Below are 15,706 nucleotides of genomic sequence, written 5' to 3'. Positions count from 1 at the left end.
CATACGATTATACTTCTCTATGTAGAATTTTCTTTTTCTTTTTGTATGAGTGCAAGAAATGAAATGTTGTCTCAATATCTATTATCCACACGATTTTCTCATCCCCGAAAATCAAGTGGGGAACCAAATTTTGCATTTCTTACGTACGTGAGGTGAGACCCACATGAGTCTCTCATATTCATTGTAGATTCCACCTTAATTATGTGTGAGAGTTAAAAAAGTTATTGAGACTAATATTTGGATTTTAAAGTTTAATCCTTCATATTGTAGTTAATGATATTTTGGTATGCATGCTCGAGAGTTGGGCAGGATTTAAATAATTTACAAAAAACTCCCATCAGTTTTTGAGTTAATAAATCTAAACAAATGATGAAGGGATCAATTGGGAAGTTGTGGTTTCGACCAAAAAAAAAAGAAGAAGAAATAATAATCATCATCTTCTTTTTCCACTTACATCAAATTAAATAAATAAAAACTGTTAAAGAGTATAAAAAAGAATTAATTCCTGGATTTAAATTCCCATCTGCCTCTTGGAAATGGCAGAAATGTGTCAATGGAACATCATCAGCAACCTTCATGATAATAACAATAAAAATGGTTGGCCAAGATGCGGTATCGTAAATTGTTTTAATTTTTTTTACCCCTTCCCCCCTCTTCTCTCTCTCTCTCTCTCTCTCTCTCTCTCTCTCTCTCTCTCTCTCTCTCTCTCTCTCTCCAACAATGCTTGCGAACAAACAATAATCACTCAAGATTGGTACCTGCAAAATAAGACTATCTTTGGCTTCTTTCTTTTCTATTTTTCTTTGGGAAGTTGCATTGCATGTGAAAAGTACCAAAACATTTTCGCAAAGTTATACTCTCTGACACAGACACAGACACTAAATACAATAGATTTTTTAGGTTGGAGTTGGGTGGAATATTAATAATTTAGCAAATGGGTTATCTTTCTTTCTCTTGTTTTGTTTTCCACGATTCTTTCTTCTTTTACGGATAGGCTTCTTTTCCAAGGTCTTTTGGCTTGATTAGAGTACGTGTAAGTTCCTTCAAATTGCTAAAGTCTTTATCAAAATGGGGTACGTAAGACTCAAATGTTTGGTTTAGGGCCATTTTCTCAATCCCTTTTTTTTAAAAACCATAGATGATGGGATGAGATTTAAACATGCAGACACACCGCGCCTTGAATTCTTAAATTTTTTTAGACTATGCCATGCATGTGGAGCCCTTATCTTTAATTTTGGTTCACTTTTGTCATGTGAAAGAGAAAAGGTCAAGAGGAGTCCGTGGGGTGAAATGTACACTCGAACCAAGAGGAGCCCAAATCATGAGAGGATGAGAAAATGGTTAAGATTAAAATAGGTTATGATTTCAATCTCAATCCAGTGTTTTTTATTTATAAAAAAGGTCAGAAACTACATCCCAATTGATTGAAAGGATAACTTCAATTGAAAATCAAGAAGTGAAGAGTTGTCCGAAAAGTTAATGGACCTTGCACACCTGCTTATAAAAAATTGAACTATTCTAATTAATTTTGAGGTGGAACCTCAACCTCCTTAATGATATTAGAGCGGGTTTGCAAACCATCACAAGTGCAAATATTTCATTTTTATTGAACTATTTTTGGATAGATTACCTTGTTCTTATATTGTCTATTGTAGACTTTGGAAGTAGTGATAAGAGCAAGCTTCAAGCACAAGGAACTATTTGAAAGCAACAAACGAAACAGAAATTTCGAATTATTGGATGCGCATATAGTGTTTAGCTTTTGCACAACTAGCTAGCTAGGGGAAATAGGGAAGGCTGGTTTTGGGAGGTAGACTGCTTCATTTCAGAAAAGAAAGTCTCCAATTCTTTTGTCTTATAGACCTTAAATTGAGCATGCCCTACTAGATTTTGGTGGTTCAATGTCGAACTTTTCCAAAAGTTGATCTCAAATCTCTATCCCAACAGTTGCTATGAACCCACTACTAATTAAACTTAGAATTAATTAATCTACAGTAATCATAGATATAATTAATCTTTGTTTTCTTCTTCTAGTTTTTCACTAATTACTATATTGTGATTTGTGCAGCGCATGCACATCGATTAAAACGTAACATTTTGGAAAACCTTAACTTGGGTTTGGAACTTTTCACTTGGATTTATCTGTTGATCATATCCCTTGCACAACACGGTTGTTACAAAATATGCAAAATTGTGTGGAACCAAGCCAAGCCACCTGCTTCTTTTGACCCAATCTAATCCAATCCAATCCCATAGAAATAGTATTACCCTTCAATTCAATCCAGTGAAGCATTAATCAATTGCACATTTCTTAAACTTGGGTATAAGAAGGTGATTGGAACACGTTTTCTTAATTGGTTTGGGGAGGACAAAATTTGCAATTGCATTAGTAGGGACCATGTGAAGGCAGGGCAGGCAGGCACCAATCTTGAATATTAATAATAATAATAATAATTATTATTATTATTGTGAACCGACTGGTTTGCCTAAACTAACCCAAATGTGTCATTGTACGGGTCAATTTCATGCTCAAAATACAACCAATATTTTGTCATATTATCTGTCCATGTGAATAAAATGACTGGGTATACATGGAAACATTTGGTCCAAGACATAACACATCTTGGTTCTTGGACTCAAGCTGTGCACCTAATTAGTTTAATCTCCTTGATTTCATGCCATACAATCAAAGAAACTCCAACCAAAAGTTCTAAAGCCATAATAATGTGTAACATTTCTGAATCTTGTACATTCATGGTATATATATGGTCAGTAAAATCAATGGTGCAAGATATTTATGGCGTCTTTCGCATGGACATATACATCTTATGGTTTAAAACAACCAATTATCAAAGTTATATATCGTTTTAAAAGATCATTTTCTCTACAATGTTAAAAGATGTCTCAAGTTCGAATCTGTACTCTCTTATCCCCTCGCTTTCCTGCTTCTTTTTATTTTATTTTATAATCTTTTGAGATTTAAATATAACCAAATCCTCCCTCTTACATTTTCACCTGATATTTTTATCATCGCCATATATTTCCAAGTAAGTTTCTAAGTTAAGCAAACTTAAAATAACCCATGTGCTGCAGTGTGACTTGACAAGACAAACATGATCATAAGTGAAAGCATTTTTTTTGGTCTGAACAGTTTAGAACATAAATCAGTGGCATTGGAATGGCATCAATCAAAGGTCCAACAGTACAAGTACACAATTATAGAGAGAAACCATGATTCCTGGCTGCACATATACACACATGAAGAGGGCTTTATGAAAAGAGGAATATGAATACTAAACATTACAGGAAAGATGCTTCCTTCTTGACAGGGGCTTTGTTGATAGTCACTCAGAATATATATATATATATATATATTTAAAATGGCTTGGAAATCAGCATTACCAGGTGAGATTCTCAGCTGGGTTTTTTTTATTTTTTATTTTTATTTATAATATATTTTTTAAAATTTTGTAGATCTTTATCACCAACATAATTATGGTTCCTCACCGTGCGTGGCCTAGATTAAACAAATCAATTTGATTAGAATCACAAGAGGGCTCCAGATGGAAAGCATGTGTGAATGAGAGTTTGAGGGAGTGTGATATTGCTTGTTGAAAGAATCAATATCTTAAATAAGAGACATGTTGAAACTTGAAAGGGATATTGTCAAGCAAAGTTTGACTATTCAGAGGGGGGAAATCATATATTTTTTTGCCTCACCAAGATCACAAATAACATTTATAAAAGTTGGGTTGCTTTGATTATCAATACAAGCATTTAAAAACTTCAATGATTTCTGCTTTTTATTGTCAAGATCCACCTTGGCATCATCTCACCTCTCATTTTATTCTTTTAATAACATAATAGTCATCTGTTTTCTTTTTCAGGTGGCTAATAATTTAGTCTATAGTGAATCTAGATCAATGAGAGAAGGAATCATGATTATTATTAAGAGAGATGAACAGGTTGAAGAGCACCAGCCATGATAATGGGATTGATAAAAATGAAAAGGTGATGTTGAGATGAGTAGAGCCATTGAAATTGAAAGCATTGACAGCCTTGTTTCAAGGGAAGATAAGCTAGAAAGTTTGATGTCCACCAAGAAAGTAGTTGTGGGTTGAGAAGTATATGAAGAAGAATAAAGCAAGAAGAAGAAAAAAAAAAAAAGAGGAAGCACTAGGCATTGAGAAACCTACAAAGCTAAAATGCCTCATCAACAAAAGCTTTATGTGCAAAAATTCACAGAAGATGGGATTTCTTTGTCATAATGGTATGTGTCTTTAGAACACATTTGCGATTCTTTTCATGAGGGCGCCAGCAAACCACCCAAACTAATCAGACTTTGATTCAAAGACAAACAATGAGAAAAGGATACTACTAGTAACAATGTTTATATTTCAATAATTAATGAATTATATCCATTGCGAAATGAAAAATTAGCTACCTAAAATTTACGAGAGAGATGTAAAACGTATTTCATATAATGTTTCTTATATAAATCAACAATTGTCGTCCAAGAGACTATTTTCATGCAATCGATGCCCGGTGTAATGTGCAGAGCATTCACATAACACCATGTGGGGATCACTTTTGAATCAAATCATGGATAGTTTCAAATCAAAGCTCAAATTAAAGGAATTAGATTGGTTGTTCGTACTCTTGTATCTTCCCAATTTAACTTTCTTGCTTCTAGATACAACTGGCCAACATCAAATCAAATTTAGTATGTCTTTCATGTGTGTGGTTTATTTTGTGATTTGATCTCACTTTGGATGCTCGCTTTATGCTAATTCCTAACAATTCTCACTTTAGTATTGCTTTCCCAAATAATATATAATCCTCTTTTGTCCAAGTGACACGCAAGCAAAGCAACCCTAAATTACGACTTCGAGAAAAGAAAACAAGAAAAAGAAAAATATTGTATGAAGTCGGCATTTGAGAATTGAGAGATGGCACAAGATATCATTTGAAAACCAGTATTCCAAATTAGGGGGTTCTCGAAAGTTTGAGAGTATGGAGATCACAAGAAAATAAATTAAAGTCCCTCTCTGTGCCTATTTGACCCACTTTCTTAGCCCATACAGGTTTTCTTTATTTAATTGTGTTGAAATGTTTGGGAGGAAGAATCCTTCAGTTGCCTATTGAAAGTCAAATTTGTGAAAGTCGACCCAAAAAGAAGCCATCTGGGTATTTGACCACAAATTTTCTCAAGAATAATAACACCACTTTTTTTTCCTTTTTTTCTGGTTCTAAGTTTTCTTGATTTCAGAATTAGTGCACACAACTAAACCCTGGTTGTATTCTCTAAATTTAAGGCTGTTTTTCATCCCTTTATCACAGGATACAGGCTGGGGAAGCTTAATAAGCTACCAATATCACCCCAAAGCGATATTCTAACTACTCTAATGGTGGACACATTGCCATTGGCCAACTGGCCTAACCTACGTCGCTCAATCTTCTAATTATTTAGTAAGGCTAAAAGGAGGAAGCAGGCAGAACCAAAGCATCCCAACAATAAGCATTGGTTTATTTGTTTGAAAAAGAAAAATGCTTTTGCCTACACTCAATATATTACAGAAAACAGCTATCAAGATGAAGAATCATTAGCCTACCCAAGGGGTCATTGGCTTCATGCAATTTGCATTGCTACATTAAAACAAGAAAAATCAGTTACCATTGTTGGATCCAAATTGAAAATGTAAATTTGAAGCAACTTCTAAGCATCCCTTGATTTGTTATTGACTAGAAAGGAAACTCTAGGAAGAAACTACATTAATCTATGGCACCTCCCTCAAATCATAGATCCTCTAAATTGACTAGTAAGTCCAAATCCTACGGCAAAATCTTACCTCTAAGTCTTTAATCATAAACCTTTTATATGCTCAAGGGAAGAGAAGTGGGTGTAGACGATATTGAGAGTTTCTTGATCGATTTCGGTAGTGCTAACGACTTTAGGAAATGAATAATTCGACTCTTTTCGGGGTTCCAAATCATTCTTTGTAGCCTGTTTCTCTTCAGACTCTGATGTACTAGTCAATTTATGTTCATTGAAGAGCTGAGTTTTCATCTCCAAACACAACTTCAGATCCTCCTCATTTCGGGCCTTGTTCAGCTTATCAATGAGATCGCCTAGAGCAGAAGCCCTTTCGGCCCGCCATTTTTCCCCTTCTTTGGGCCCCTGATCCAATCCAGTTCCCACAATTGGTTCCTTCTCCCCATCATCTAACTCACGTTTTTTAAGTTTCTTTAATCCCTCATCAACAACTTGCTGTATCCTCTTTCTGAAGTTATTGGTTCTCATTGGATTTGATCTCAACTTCAACTTCAACCCTGAGACCATAGCCTCAGTGTCTTCTTCTGTAGTAGCAGTAGTACTTTTATCGGTTGATACGGATTTGAGTTCAGCTTCATCCCCAATGGACTCCTCCATGATAGATTTCACAGAAAACACTTCCTCTAATAGGGTGACATTCTGCATGTATCGATCAAAAGCTTCATTTTCCACTTCGATGTTTCTGTCCTTGTATTCCTTTAACTTGGAAAATCTCCACTCATTAATAGCTACAGCATCCTGAAATTAATTCCTACAATTAGAACAGGCCATTCTCACTGTAAATAGTACAAGAACAAATAGATAGTGCCAAGGACATGCACCTTTTTGGTCAAAGGCTTCCTAGAACGAAGGGGAAGATGCACATTATTGAATTGAGCAAAATTGTTCGAAAGTTGCCGGAGTGATGCAACTCGATGTGAATTCCTGAAACACGGCTAACAATTTAAGAAAATCTACATCCAGAACAAAAACAGAGTTTGCCTTGAAGACCCCCAAAGAATTAGTAACTGAAATGCTCAGGACAGCCAAGTTAAACAAGACAAAACTAAATTTGAAACATGGAAAGTTCATAAAGCAATTATTAAAAGGTGGGGGAATTTTTTTTTCCCAAAACAACATTAAAGTTAGACCACAGAACATAATCTGTGGAAATCTTTGAGCCAATTTCCTTGCATAGGAAGATTTGACTCATTAAATCAGCAAGTATTACAAACTCATGTTCAATTTAGGTCATTGGTGAATAAGACTATAAATTGGCTGAGATTCCAAATTTTTTTAGAAATCTGACCATAGCATATACATGGTGGAAGAGCAATGCAATTTTCTAAGGAAAACAATTTAATGACCAGAATTTTAGAGAGAAAAAAGAGCATAGATTACAATTATCAGAAATATAACCAGATATAACAATGGGAGACTGATGTTAAGAACTCACCCTGATGGTGATGCCTCAATTGATTGATGGTCAAATAGAGGAGAGCTTGAGGTTGGTGCCTTGTCTGGAAATGTTGCATTTGATTTCAAAACTGCAGTGGTAATACAGTCAGAAAAGAGAAACCAAAAACAAGGTCATGCTCCAGAAAGGATGAAACACCCACCCTAACCGACCCATGCCAACCCAAACCGTATGGTGACTCAATGTAGATCAGTTCATATATTTGAGTAAGCAACAAACTAAGTTTGCATGTTTGGTTATATCATCAAAAAATTGGACAAAACTGATGAGCATTCTCTTTTTATAACAAACAAGAATTATATTGAAAAGAGAAAAGCAAAGAATAGAACAAGATGGCAAGAAGTCCATTAGGATCAAAAGCTTAAAAATACAATTAAATCCCTTACAGTGCATCATAAGTAACAGACAACCCGCAAGAAATCGTGCAAGCAAATGCCCAAATCAACTCAACATCCTACCCTTATCAAGACACCATCACTGTCTTTTGTGTAGTGTAAATGAACCATTGATGATTCTGACATGCACAAGCTAATTCACACTTACTGTATGCATAGGCAAGCTTCCTAAGTGAGCAACTATAATCCAAATGTTCCATAACCAATCTTGTCCATCGACAATACAGATTACCCTTCATGCCTATACCCATATTGTTACCCACTAGCATGGCCAAAACCAAACCAATACCACACAGGCTCCAGCGTACTCTGGTGGTAGCCAGAAGCCCCACAAATCTCTAATGTTTCATCCAAACATTGCCTTACACAGAAGGTCTTAGTGCTAGCAATGCTGTATTGCCGACACTGTCCATTATGCTTCCAGCATTCGAGAGACACTAAGCTCCTCTCATTATTGCCTAGAGTCCACTCTAAGATTCCAACATTGCCACAGGTATCTTAGTCACTGCACATAAGTGACTGCATGGGTGATGGAAAAGAGTACTGCGCACCCCTATGTGAGTTTTTTAAGTTATTAGCCTTCTTCCTTGAAGGAAACATTAGAGTAACCATTTTGGAAAATAATAATTGAAATACGAAAAATTGTCAGTTGCCAATTTTTCCCCATTACCACTCACCACAACAGTCGCTCCATTTTAACTAGATGGCCGCACAGTCTTTGACACAGCCATCAGCTCATCACCCTTTTTGAACCGTGACATTATACTACCTAACCTAGCTGGCAAAATTGAACCCCTCAAAAGCTGCAGTAGTTATCATCACTCTTCTCGACATGAAATTTATTCCCGTCCATACCAAAGTCTCTCTGCATCAACCGTTTCTTAAGCATTTTACTACACTGCCACAGAATAAAAGAACAGATAGCAACCAAATAAATGTAGAAAATTACCAGCATGCATTGCTAGAATTAATTCTAAAGCATTATATAGTCAGTAAGACACATCCAGGCTAGCATAAAAAATAAGTAGGGCAGTATAATTGGACAAGAATTTATGGGACAATGGATGAGCTTCCCAACTAGAAAAGGGAAAACTAGGTTACTTGCCAATATGCTTTGAATCTTCACATTAGTGTTGGAAACCATACAAACAATAGCAAACAACCAAAAAAAAAAACAAATATAATTATCCAATGTTCCAAATACCCACACACCCTTGAAGGTAGAAATGTTTTGATAAGGTATAGAGACTTGAATTAACATACCGTGAATATGACATGGATTTTGAGCTTTTGAGCAGCAACTCTTGCATGACTCGTATGGACACCTAGACATTCAATTCAGCTCAACAAAATGATCAAAGAAAGAAAAGGATATTATTCTAAATGTAGAAACAGAAACAATAAATATTTTCAACAATAAAGGTGAGTGAAAAACATAACAGTGTGTATGAAGCAAAAAACGAAACTTCCTAAAACATCTTCAACAATATCTAGGTACAAAACAATCCACTATGGCCTATTTCCTAATGGGGCACAAAGGAGAACGATCATAACTGATTCTAACAAAGAAAACCATATTAGGATTTGCCTTAGTGAGAGCCGTGAACAATACCCTCACATAGTAACTTGATTCTTTCTTGTAGATGGTAATGAAGATTAATTATCTCATGTTTTTTAGTGCCTCAAATGGTGGTTGAACAAATTTCAGGAATGGCTGAAAATTAAAAACTTGAAAATGAAAAGAAAATAATAATAATGTTTTTTTATGAAATAATATTTTATTATAGAGCTCAAAACACAATACAAGACACAGTGAATCAGAGGTCCGCCATCCCAAGGAAACAACATGGACCCAAGAATGCCAGATATAGAAGATAACGACATTGTGATGAACTCCAAGTAATTTGCCAGAAGAGGGTACACCTCCTTTCATCGTCCATATCCAAGGGTATTTCTTGTTCATTCGGTCTAAACAAATAACTTCATATGTAATAACTTTCTGAACGTTTCTTCAAGTCAGTTTAGGATGCATTCTAGTGAACGATCCCGAATCTTGTCTAACAATAACTACAGCAGCATTCTTTGCACACATGATAGATAACTTTCTAATTGCAGAACTTATTTAGTATGTAACAGTTACTGCATCAACTATATTACAATAACGCTTGACACACCACAATTTTATACCATAACCACCTTACGTGGCAGCTAAGTTATGCATGCCACATCAATTAGGGGCTCATTTGGTGCCTAGGATAGGATTGGATTGGATTAGATAACTCGCTAGATTTAAGGCATGTTGAATGAAGAAATCAATAAATTTTGTCCAAGTTGAAGGTAGAAGATAGATCACTCATGAAGGAAACTCATCCCATCGAATCCCCACAAAATGGTAGGATATCAACATGTCATAACTCATCCCTTCTAATGCCCACAAAATAAAATATCATTCACCTCTACCTTCATTTCCTCCTTCAACATACCTTAAAACTAGTGAGTAATCTAATCCAATCCAATCATAGGCACCAAACGAGCATGAGACAGATTAGTGAGAACTAATTTCATGGTATAAAAAAAGACGGATAAAAGGAAAAGAGATCAAATGTGAGAAAAGGTTGAGACTTGGATCTGCAAAAGGAAAAGAGATCAGATGTCTAATAAACATACGTGAATAGATCTAATTCTACTGGTGTGAAGAGACTAGTCATGAACTTCCAGAAGCAACCGTACTCGCTATCAAGAAAGCACGAGTTCCGATATGGAAATTCATCAGTGAAAATGAGATATGATCTGCAAAATCAGATCTTCACATGTACAGCACTGAAACAAAGGGTATATGGATCAGACACAGAATCCAGAGGTAGAATCCTCTTGTTTTTTACCACTTTTTATATTTGTTTTCATTGGTAACTGATACCGTTGATGGCAGTCCGACCAGTGGGGGGAGTGAGAGGAGATGGATAGCAAGACCCTAGAAGTAGGCTTGAAAATTTTAATTGTCTTTTTAATTAAAAAGGAAAAAAAATTAATACCTAGCTAACTCATAAAGTACTTAACTACCGTGGCATGTCCAAGTCAGCTGCCACATAAGGTGGTTTAAAAATATGGCATAAGATTGTGGTATGAATAGCAATGTTGACAATATTATGATTTCACCAAAAAATTTCAAAATTTATTCTTTTTATTATTATCATAGGATTCCAAATAACAGTCAGAAGCATTTTTTCCTTCATGGCATTTGCACAACTCATGAAAGTTTACCCCAACTACCTAGTTTTCAGACCCATACATGAATATTGTAACTCGCTTATCTTCCCTAGAGCTCCCCTACTTCATTGAGAAGAAGGGGTTATTCTGTCAATTATCAGCTTCATCAATGTAAAGCCCCTACTCATTTCAATCACATCATAATTGAACCAGAAAAAGTTGTGAACTCCCATCAAGTTAACCTTGTAGGCACAAGAATAGCATGGCAACAGATTCTACCAAGATCTTCACTTTCCAAACTAGAAAAGAGGTCTAATTCTTCTTGCAAAGATGCCGTTCGGATGTGGAACATCTGTTGTTTTTTACACTCTAACAGTCCCCTAACATGTGAGTCTTTCCACTGCTAGAGAACCAAACACGTAGAATTAATTCAACATACATTGAAAGTTTCCAGATGCATGGATCTGAATTCAGCATCTTCAGCTATAATACAATAATAAGTTACATTGGTTAACTACTCTTCCTAAAGTCTAAGCTAATAGGACGTAGACCGACTATAATTTGCATATTCTACAAATCATAATGTGAAATTGAAACCACAACTCCAAGAAGCCTCCTCATTACACCGTGAGGCATAGTTACATTCACGCTTTTGAATGCTAATTACTTGCCTTCAAAACCATAAACAACATCAATTTCTGGCCAGGAATTAAATTCCCTCAAATTAATTACCAAACCGGACAACCACAAACATGGCAGTTCTTCAAAAAATTGTAGATTGTACTCTTTGATTTTTCAAAATTCAAGACAGTTGTGCAATCTTGACCACAAAAACAAATAACACTACACTAAAGTGTGAGCCTCTCTTGCCACTAGAGAGCCAATCACGTCGAACTAATTCAACATAAACTGAACGCTTGCAGTTGCATGGATCTGAATTCAGCATCTTCAGCTCTGATACCATAATAAATTTGGTATGGTTACTTGGTTTACAACTCTTCCTCAAAGTTAAAGCTATTAGGAAGCAGACCGAATATTGTTTCTTTATTCAATAACAAACAATACTGATCATAATGTGAAATTGAGACCAGAACTCCAAGATACCCACTCATTCCATCTTCTTCAAGGTTTATATACACGTGCTGTGTGTACATACGCACACCACGTTCAGCCATAGTTAAATTCGCGCTTTTTACAGCATCAATCTTATATCTAGGTGAACCAAAGTCCTATTTCAATAAAGTAAACGACGGACAAAATCACATCAATTTCTATCCCAATAATTTCAATTCACTCAAATTAATCACCAAAACCGCAAATGAACCACCAGAAACAAGGCAGTTCTTCAAAACAAAAACAAAAATCAGATAACCATGCGGCCAGGCTAGGGCTCCAAAATTAATTGTGCAGAAATAGAATTCAACAGCCATTAAAAAAAGAGAGGAGATTTACCGGGAACGAGCGACATTGCCGCACTGTTTACACTTGGGCTTGTTAAGCCCGCGAAGGGTCTTGGGCGGCGTGTCCGTACGGTGCACCGTCTGGAACGGAGCGACGACAGGCACGGCGGCAGTGACGGTGGTCGCGGCGGTGGAAGGAGTGGCGCCGGAGCTGGTGCTGCTTAGGGCTGGCGAGGGCGAAGGGGCTGTTGCTGCCATAAGAGCGCCAAATTGGTTTTGTATTATTTGAAGCGGTGGTTTATGAATTCAAATTAGAGAGGTGAAGCTGAGGAATTAGAAGAGTGATTTGTTGGCATTTTAATTTTTGTTTTGAGATTTTGATAAAAATAATTTAGTTTTAAAAGGAGTTAAAATGAAGGGAGGGCTTTTCTTTTGGTTTCACTGTCGGAGGGAGAGGTGCAGCGGAGTTTGTGTTTATTGAGGGATCGGTGTGGGTTTTTAGGGCTGGTGGGGGGTGAGGTGGCATGAAGGAGTCCCAATGGGCCGGGTTTTAAAAGAGGTCCTCGGATCTGGCCCAATTTAATTTAAGGATCTAATTCTTTACAAGTTTTTTCAATTTTTTTTGGTAAGATTCAAAAGGAATTCTCTTCTACTCAAGTCAGATTCACAGCCCTAAATTTTCAAAATCCAACCGATTGGAGTTGGACTTCTAAATCTAGGATCATTCACCCAATGTATTGGCTCTTGGTTGGGTAAGATTCAGAATGACTTATCTTTATATCATATCTGATCGGCCAATCATCTCGTGACACGTGAAATATGGGATTTAAAAAGGAACCCACAAAGCTCAAAATCCAACCGATTAGAGTTGGACTTTTAAATCTTGGATTATTCACCCAATGTATTGGCTCTTGGTTGGGTAAGATTCAAAACGACTCATCTTTATATCATATCTGATCGGCCAATCATCTCGTGACACGTGAAATATGAAATTTACAAAGGAACCCACAAATCCCAGACAAAGCATTGAGGCCCATAAAACGATCATCGATAGGGAGAGCCTTGAGCAACCCTACCTTACACACATAATCGGCACAGTGAGCCTTCATCAACATAATCTACTGATCCGACCAAAGAAGGCACCTGTTTTAACATGCTAGACAAAGGACAGCTTGTAGCCTCCCAGGCACTGCCCATAGTCTTACATCAAAATCCCACTTAAGGTGCACACCTCCCAAGATCTATAAATAGGAGTGCAAATCCAAAAAATGAGGGATATGTTTCATTCGGCTACTTAGCCCTTATTATGTCCAAATTACTAATCACTTTGTCATTAAGCTAACTTAAGCATCAGAGAGCCTTCAGCCAGTACTACATCGATTCCCTAGGTTTTATCATATATATTTATCTTGCAGATCCTCCTCATCTGTCGAAGAGCCCAATGAGGCTGAAGGTGATGCAACATCTCTAAGTTGGGCCCAAAAGTGCTCAACCATTTTTGCCCATCAACCAAATATTTGCCGAACACATTGGTAACACCATGGAGGTTTATGTGGATGACATGTCGATCAAAAGCAAAACTATTGAATGACATCTTCACAACCTCTCAATCATGTTTAACATCTTGAATAAGTACCAAATGTGGATGAATCCAACGAAATGTGCCTTCGGCGTATCTTTGGGCAAATTCTTTGGCTAAATGACCATCCAACGTAGCATTAAAGTGAATCACGAGAAAATCAAAGCTCTTATCAACATGCAGGTGCTGAAGACGCAAAAAGACATTCAAAGTCTTACCGGCAGCGTTGTAGCCTTAACAAGGTTCATTTCTAAGGGTACTAATTGGTGTGCCCCGTTCTTCAAGGCTCTCAAATGACAGGACCGGACCCAAATTCCACTTTGGAATCTGCGTCGAACCTTGTGCGTGTCTGACACCTGGCAGGTGCTAAACAAACTTGACCAAATTGCCCTTTTAATAAAAACAAAAGTTTCTTTAGAGTTTGACTTTTGCCGAAAATTTGACAGAGTCTCCCCTGATATGGCTCGTTTCCCAAAAATTTACAACTGCACGAAAAGCAATTTATAACCCCAATGTTCAGCATGCACAATAAAAGGATTCACGCAACCAAATATCAAACTTTATGGCCTCTGGCCTTACAAAACCCTAGGGCAATTTCAGAGCAACTAATCAGTTTAATTTACAGGAATAGTTTGATTACAAAAGAATCATACGTAGTGGAAGGATGAGTGAAGAGTGGTGACTGCCCTGTGGTGGCGCTCTGGTGCACGACTATTGCTTAGGGGCGCAAAACATTTTGGATTAACACATGACCAACATTATATGAGCTTGGTATGAGAGCTTGGAGTGTGGGAGCTAAAGATCCACAAGTTTAGCAAATGAGAATGCATGTGCTTGGCTTGGTGTTGGATATGCTTGAGTTTGGGTGTTGATAATTTATTGTTTATGGCTATGGCTATGGGGTTTAAGAGTTTCAAGAGGAGGATGAGAGGAAAAGCTTGAGATTTGAAGGTTATGGTGTTTATAGCTTGGAAGGAAGAAAAAGCTTGGAGTTATGCTTTGTGAGGCTTTATGGATTTAAGAGTTTCAAGAGAAGGAGGATGGGAGGAAAAGCTTGAGGTTTGAAGGCTATGGTGTTTATAGCTTGGAAGGAAAGAAAAGCTTGGAGTTATGCTTAGTGATGCTTTATAGGAAAGATGGAGGATTTCAAGGGTGAGGAAGTAGGAAACATGGTTGTGATGGTTGAAGAATGGCTGGGATGGCTGCTGGAATTCTTGCAGTAGCCGAAAGGAGGATGGAAAGTGGTTTGATGGTTGCTGGGGTGCTTGAGCAACCAAGAGATGTTGGTCGATGGCTACTAGGATGCTTGCAGCAGCCAAATGATGGAGGTTGATGGCTGGGATGGTCATTTGAATGCTTGCAGCAGTTGAAGGGAGGAAGGAAGATGAGTTCTCATGGTTGCTGGGAGGCTTGCAGCAACCAAGAGATGGTTGATTTTGCCTAGCAAATGCCTCCCAATTTATAGAGGGTGAGGGTTTTCCTTTATTTCCAATAGGTAAAAGGATGTGCTGGAATCAGCCTATTTCCAATGGTTAAAAGGGAGCATTGGGGCATGCTATTTTCCAACATGGAAGCTAGGTACCATAAACTGATTATTTCCTATGGGTAAAAGGAAGCGCTAGAGATGGCTTGTTTCCAATGGGTAAAGCTAGGCATTTGGAAAATGACTATTTCCTATGGGTAAAAGGAAGTGCTTGAAAAATATCTCATTTGCTCACCCATATTGGAGAACTCTAAGTAATGGGCTTGGACTTTGGTGCTCCCAAGTAGCTAGCTCAAAGTCTCAAGTATCCAAGAGCTTCTGTGGGCCTTGTGGACCTCTGTAACCTTCCACAC

At 37.1% G+C, this 15,706-nt stretch overlaps 1 protein-coding gene across 1 annotated transcript; it reads right to left on the bottom strand.

Annotated features, from left to right (window-relative positions):
• Positions 1-5,593: 5,593 nt before the first annotated feature.
• LOC110756290 (electron carrier/iron ion-binding protein) lies at positions 5,594-12,771 on the bottom strand. Its single transcript, XM_021957699.2, has 5 exons — positions 12,344-12,771; positions 8,948-9,009; positions 7,269-7,359; positions 6,655-6,757; positions 5,594-6,571 (listed from the first exon to the last, which is right to left on the bottom strand). Exons 1-5 carry the CDS (start codon positions 12,547-12,549, stop codon positions 5,864-5,866), a joined length of 1,170 nt encoding a protein of 389 aa, XP_021813391.1. The 5' UTR covers positions 12,550-12,771; the 3' UTR covers positions 5,594-5,863.
• Positions 12,772-15,706: the final 2,935 nt, after the last annotated feature.

Source organism: Prunus avium, chromosome 5, assembly GCF_965620075.1.
Source record: "Prunus avium chromosome 5, drPruAviu1.hap1.1, whole genome shotgun sequence".
In the NCBI taxonomy this organism is placed as follows: Eukaryota; Viridiplantae; Streptophyta; class Magnoliopsida; order Rosales; family Rosaceae; genus Prunus; species Prunus avium.
This window is presented reverse-complemented; position numbering and strand designations above follow the sequence as displayed.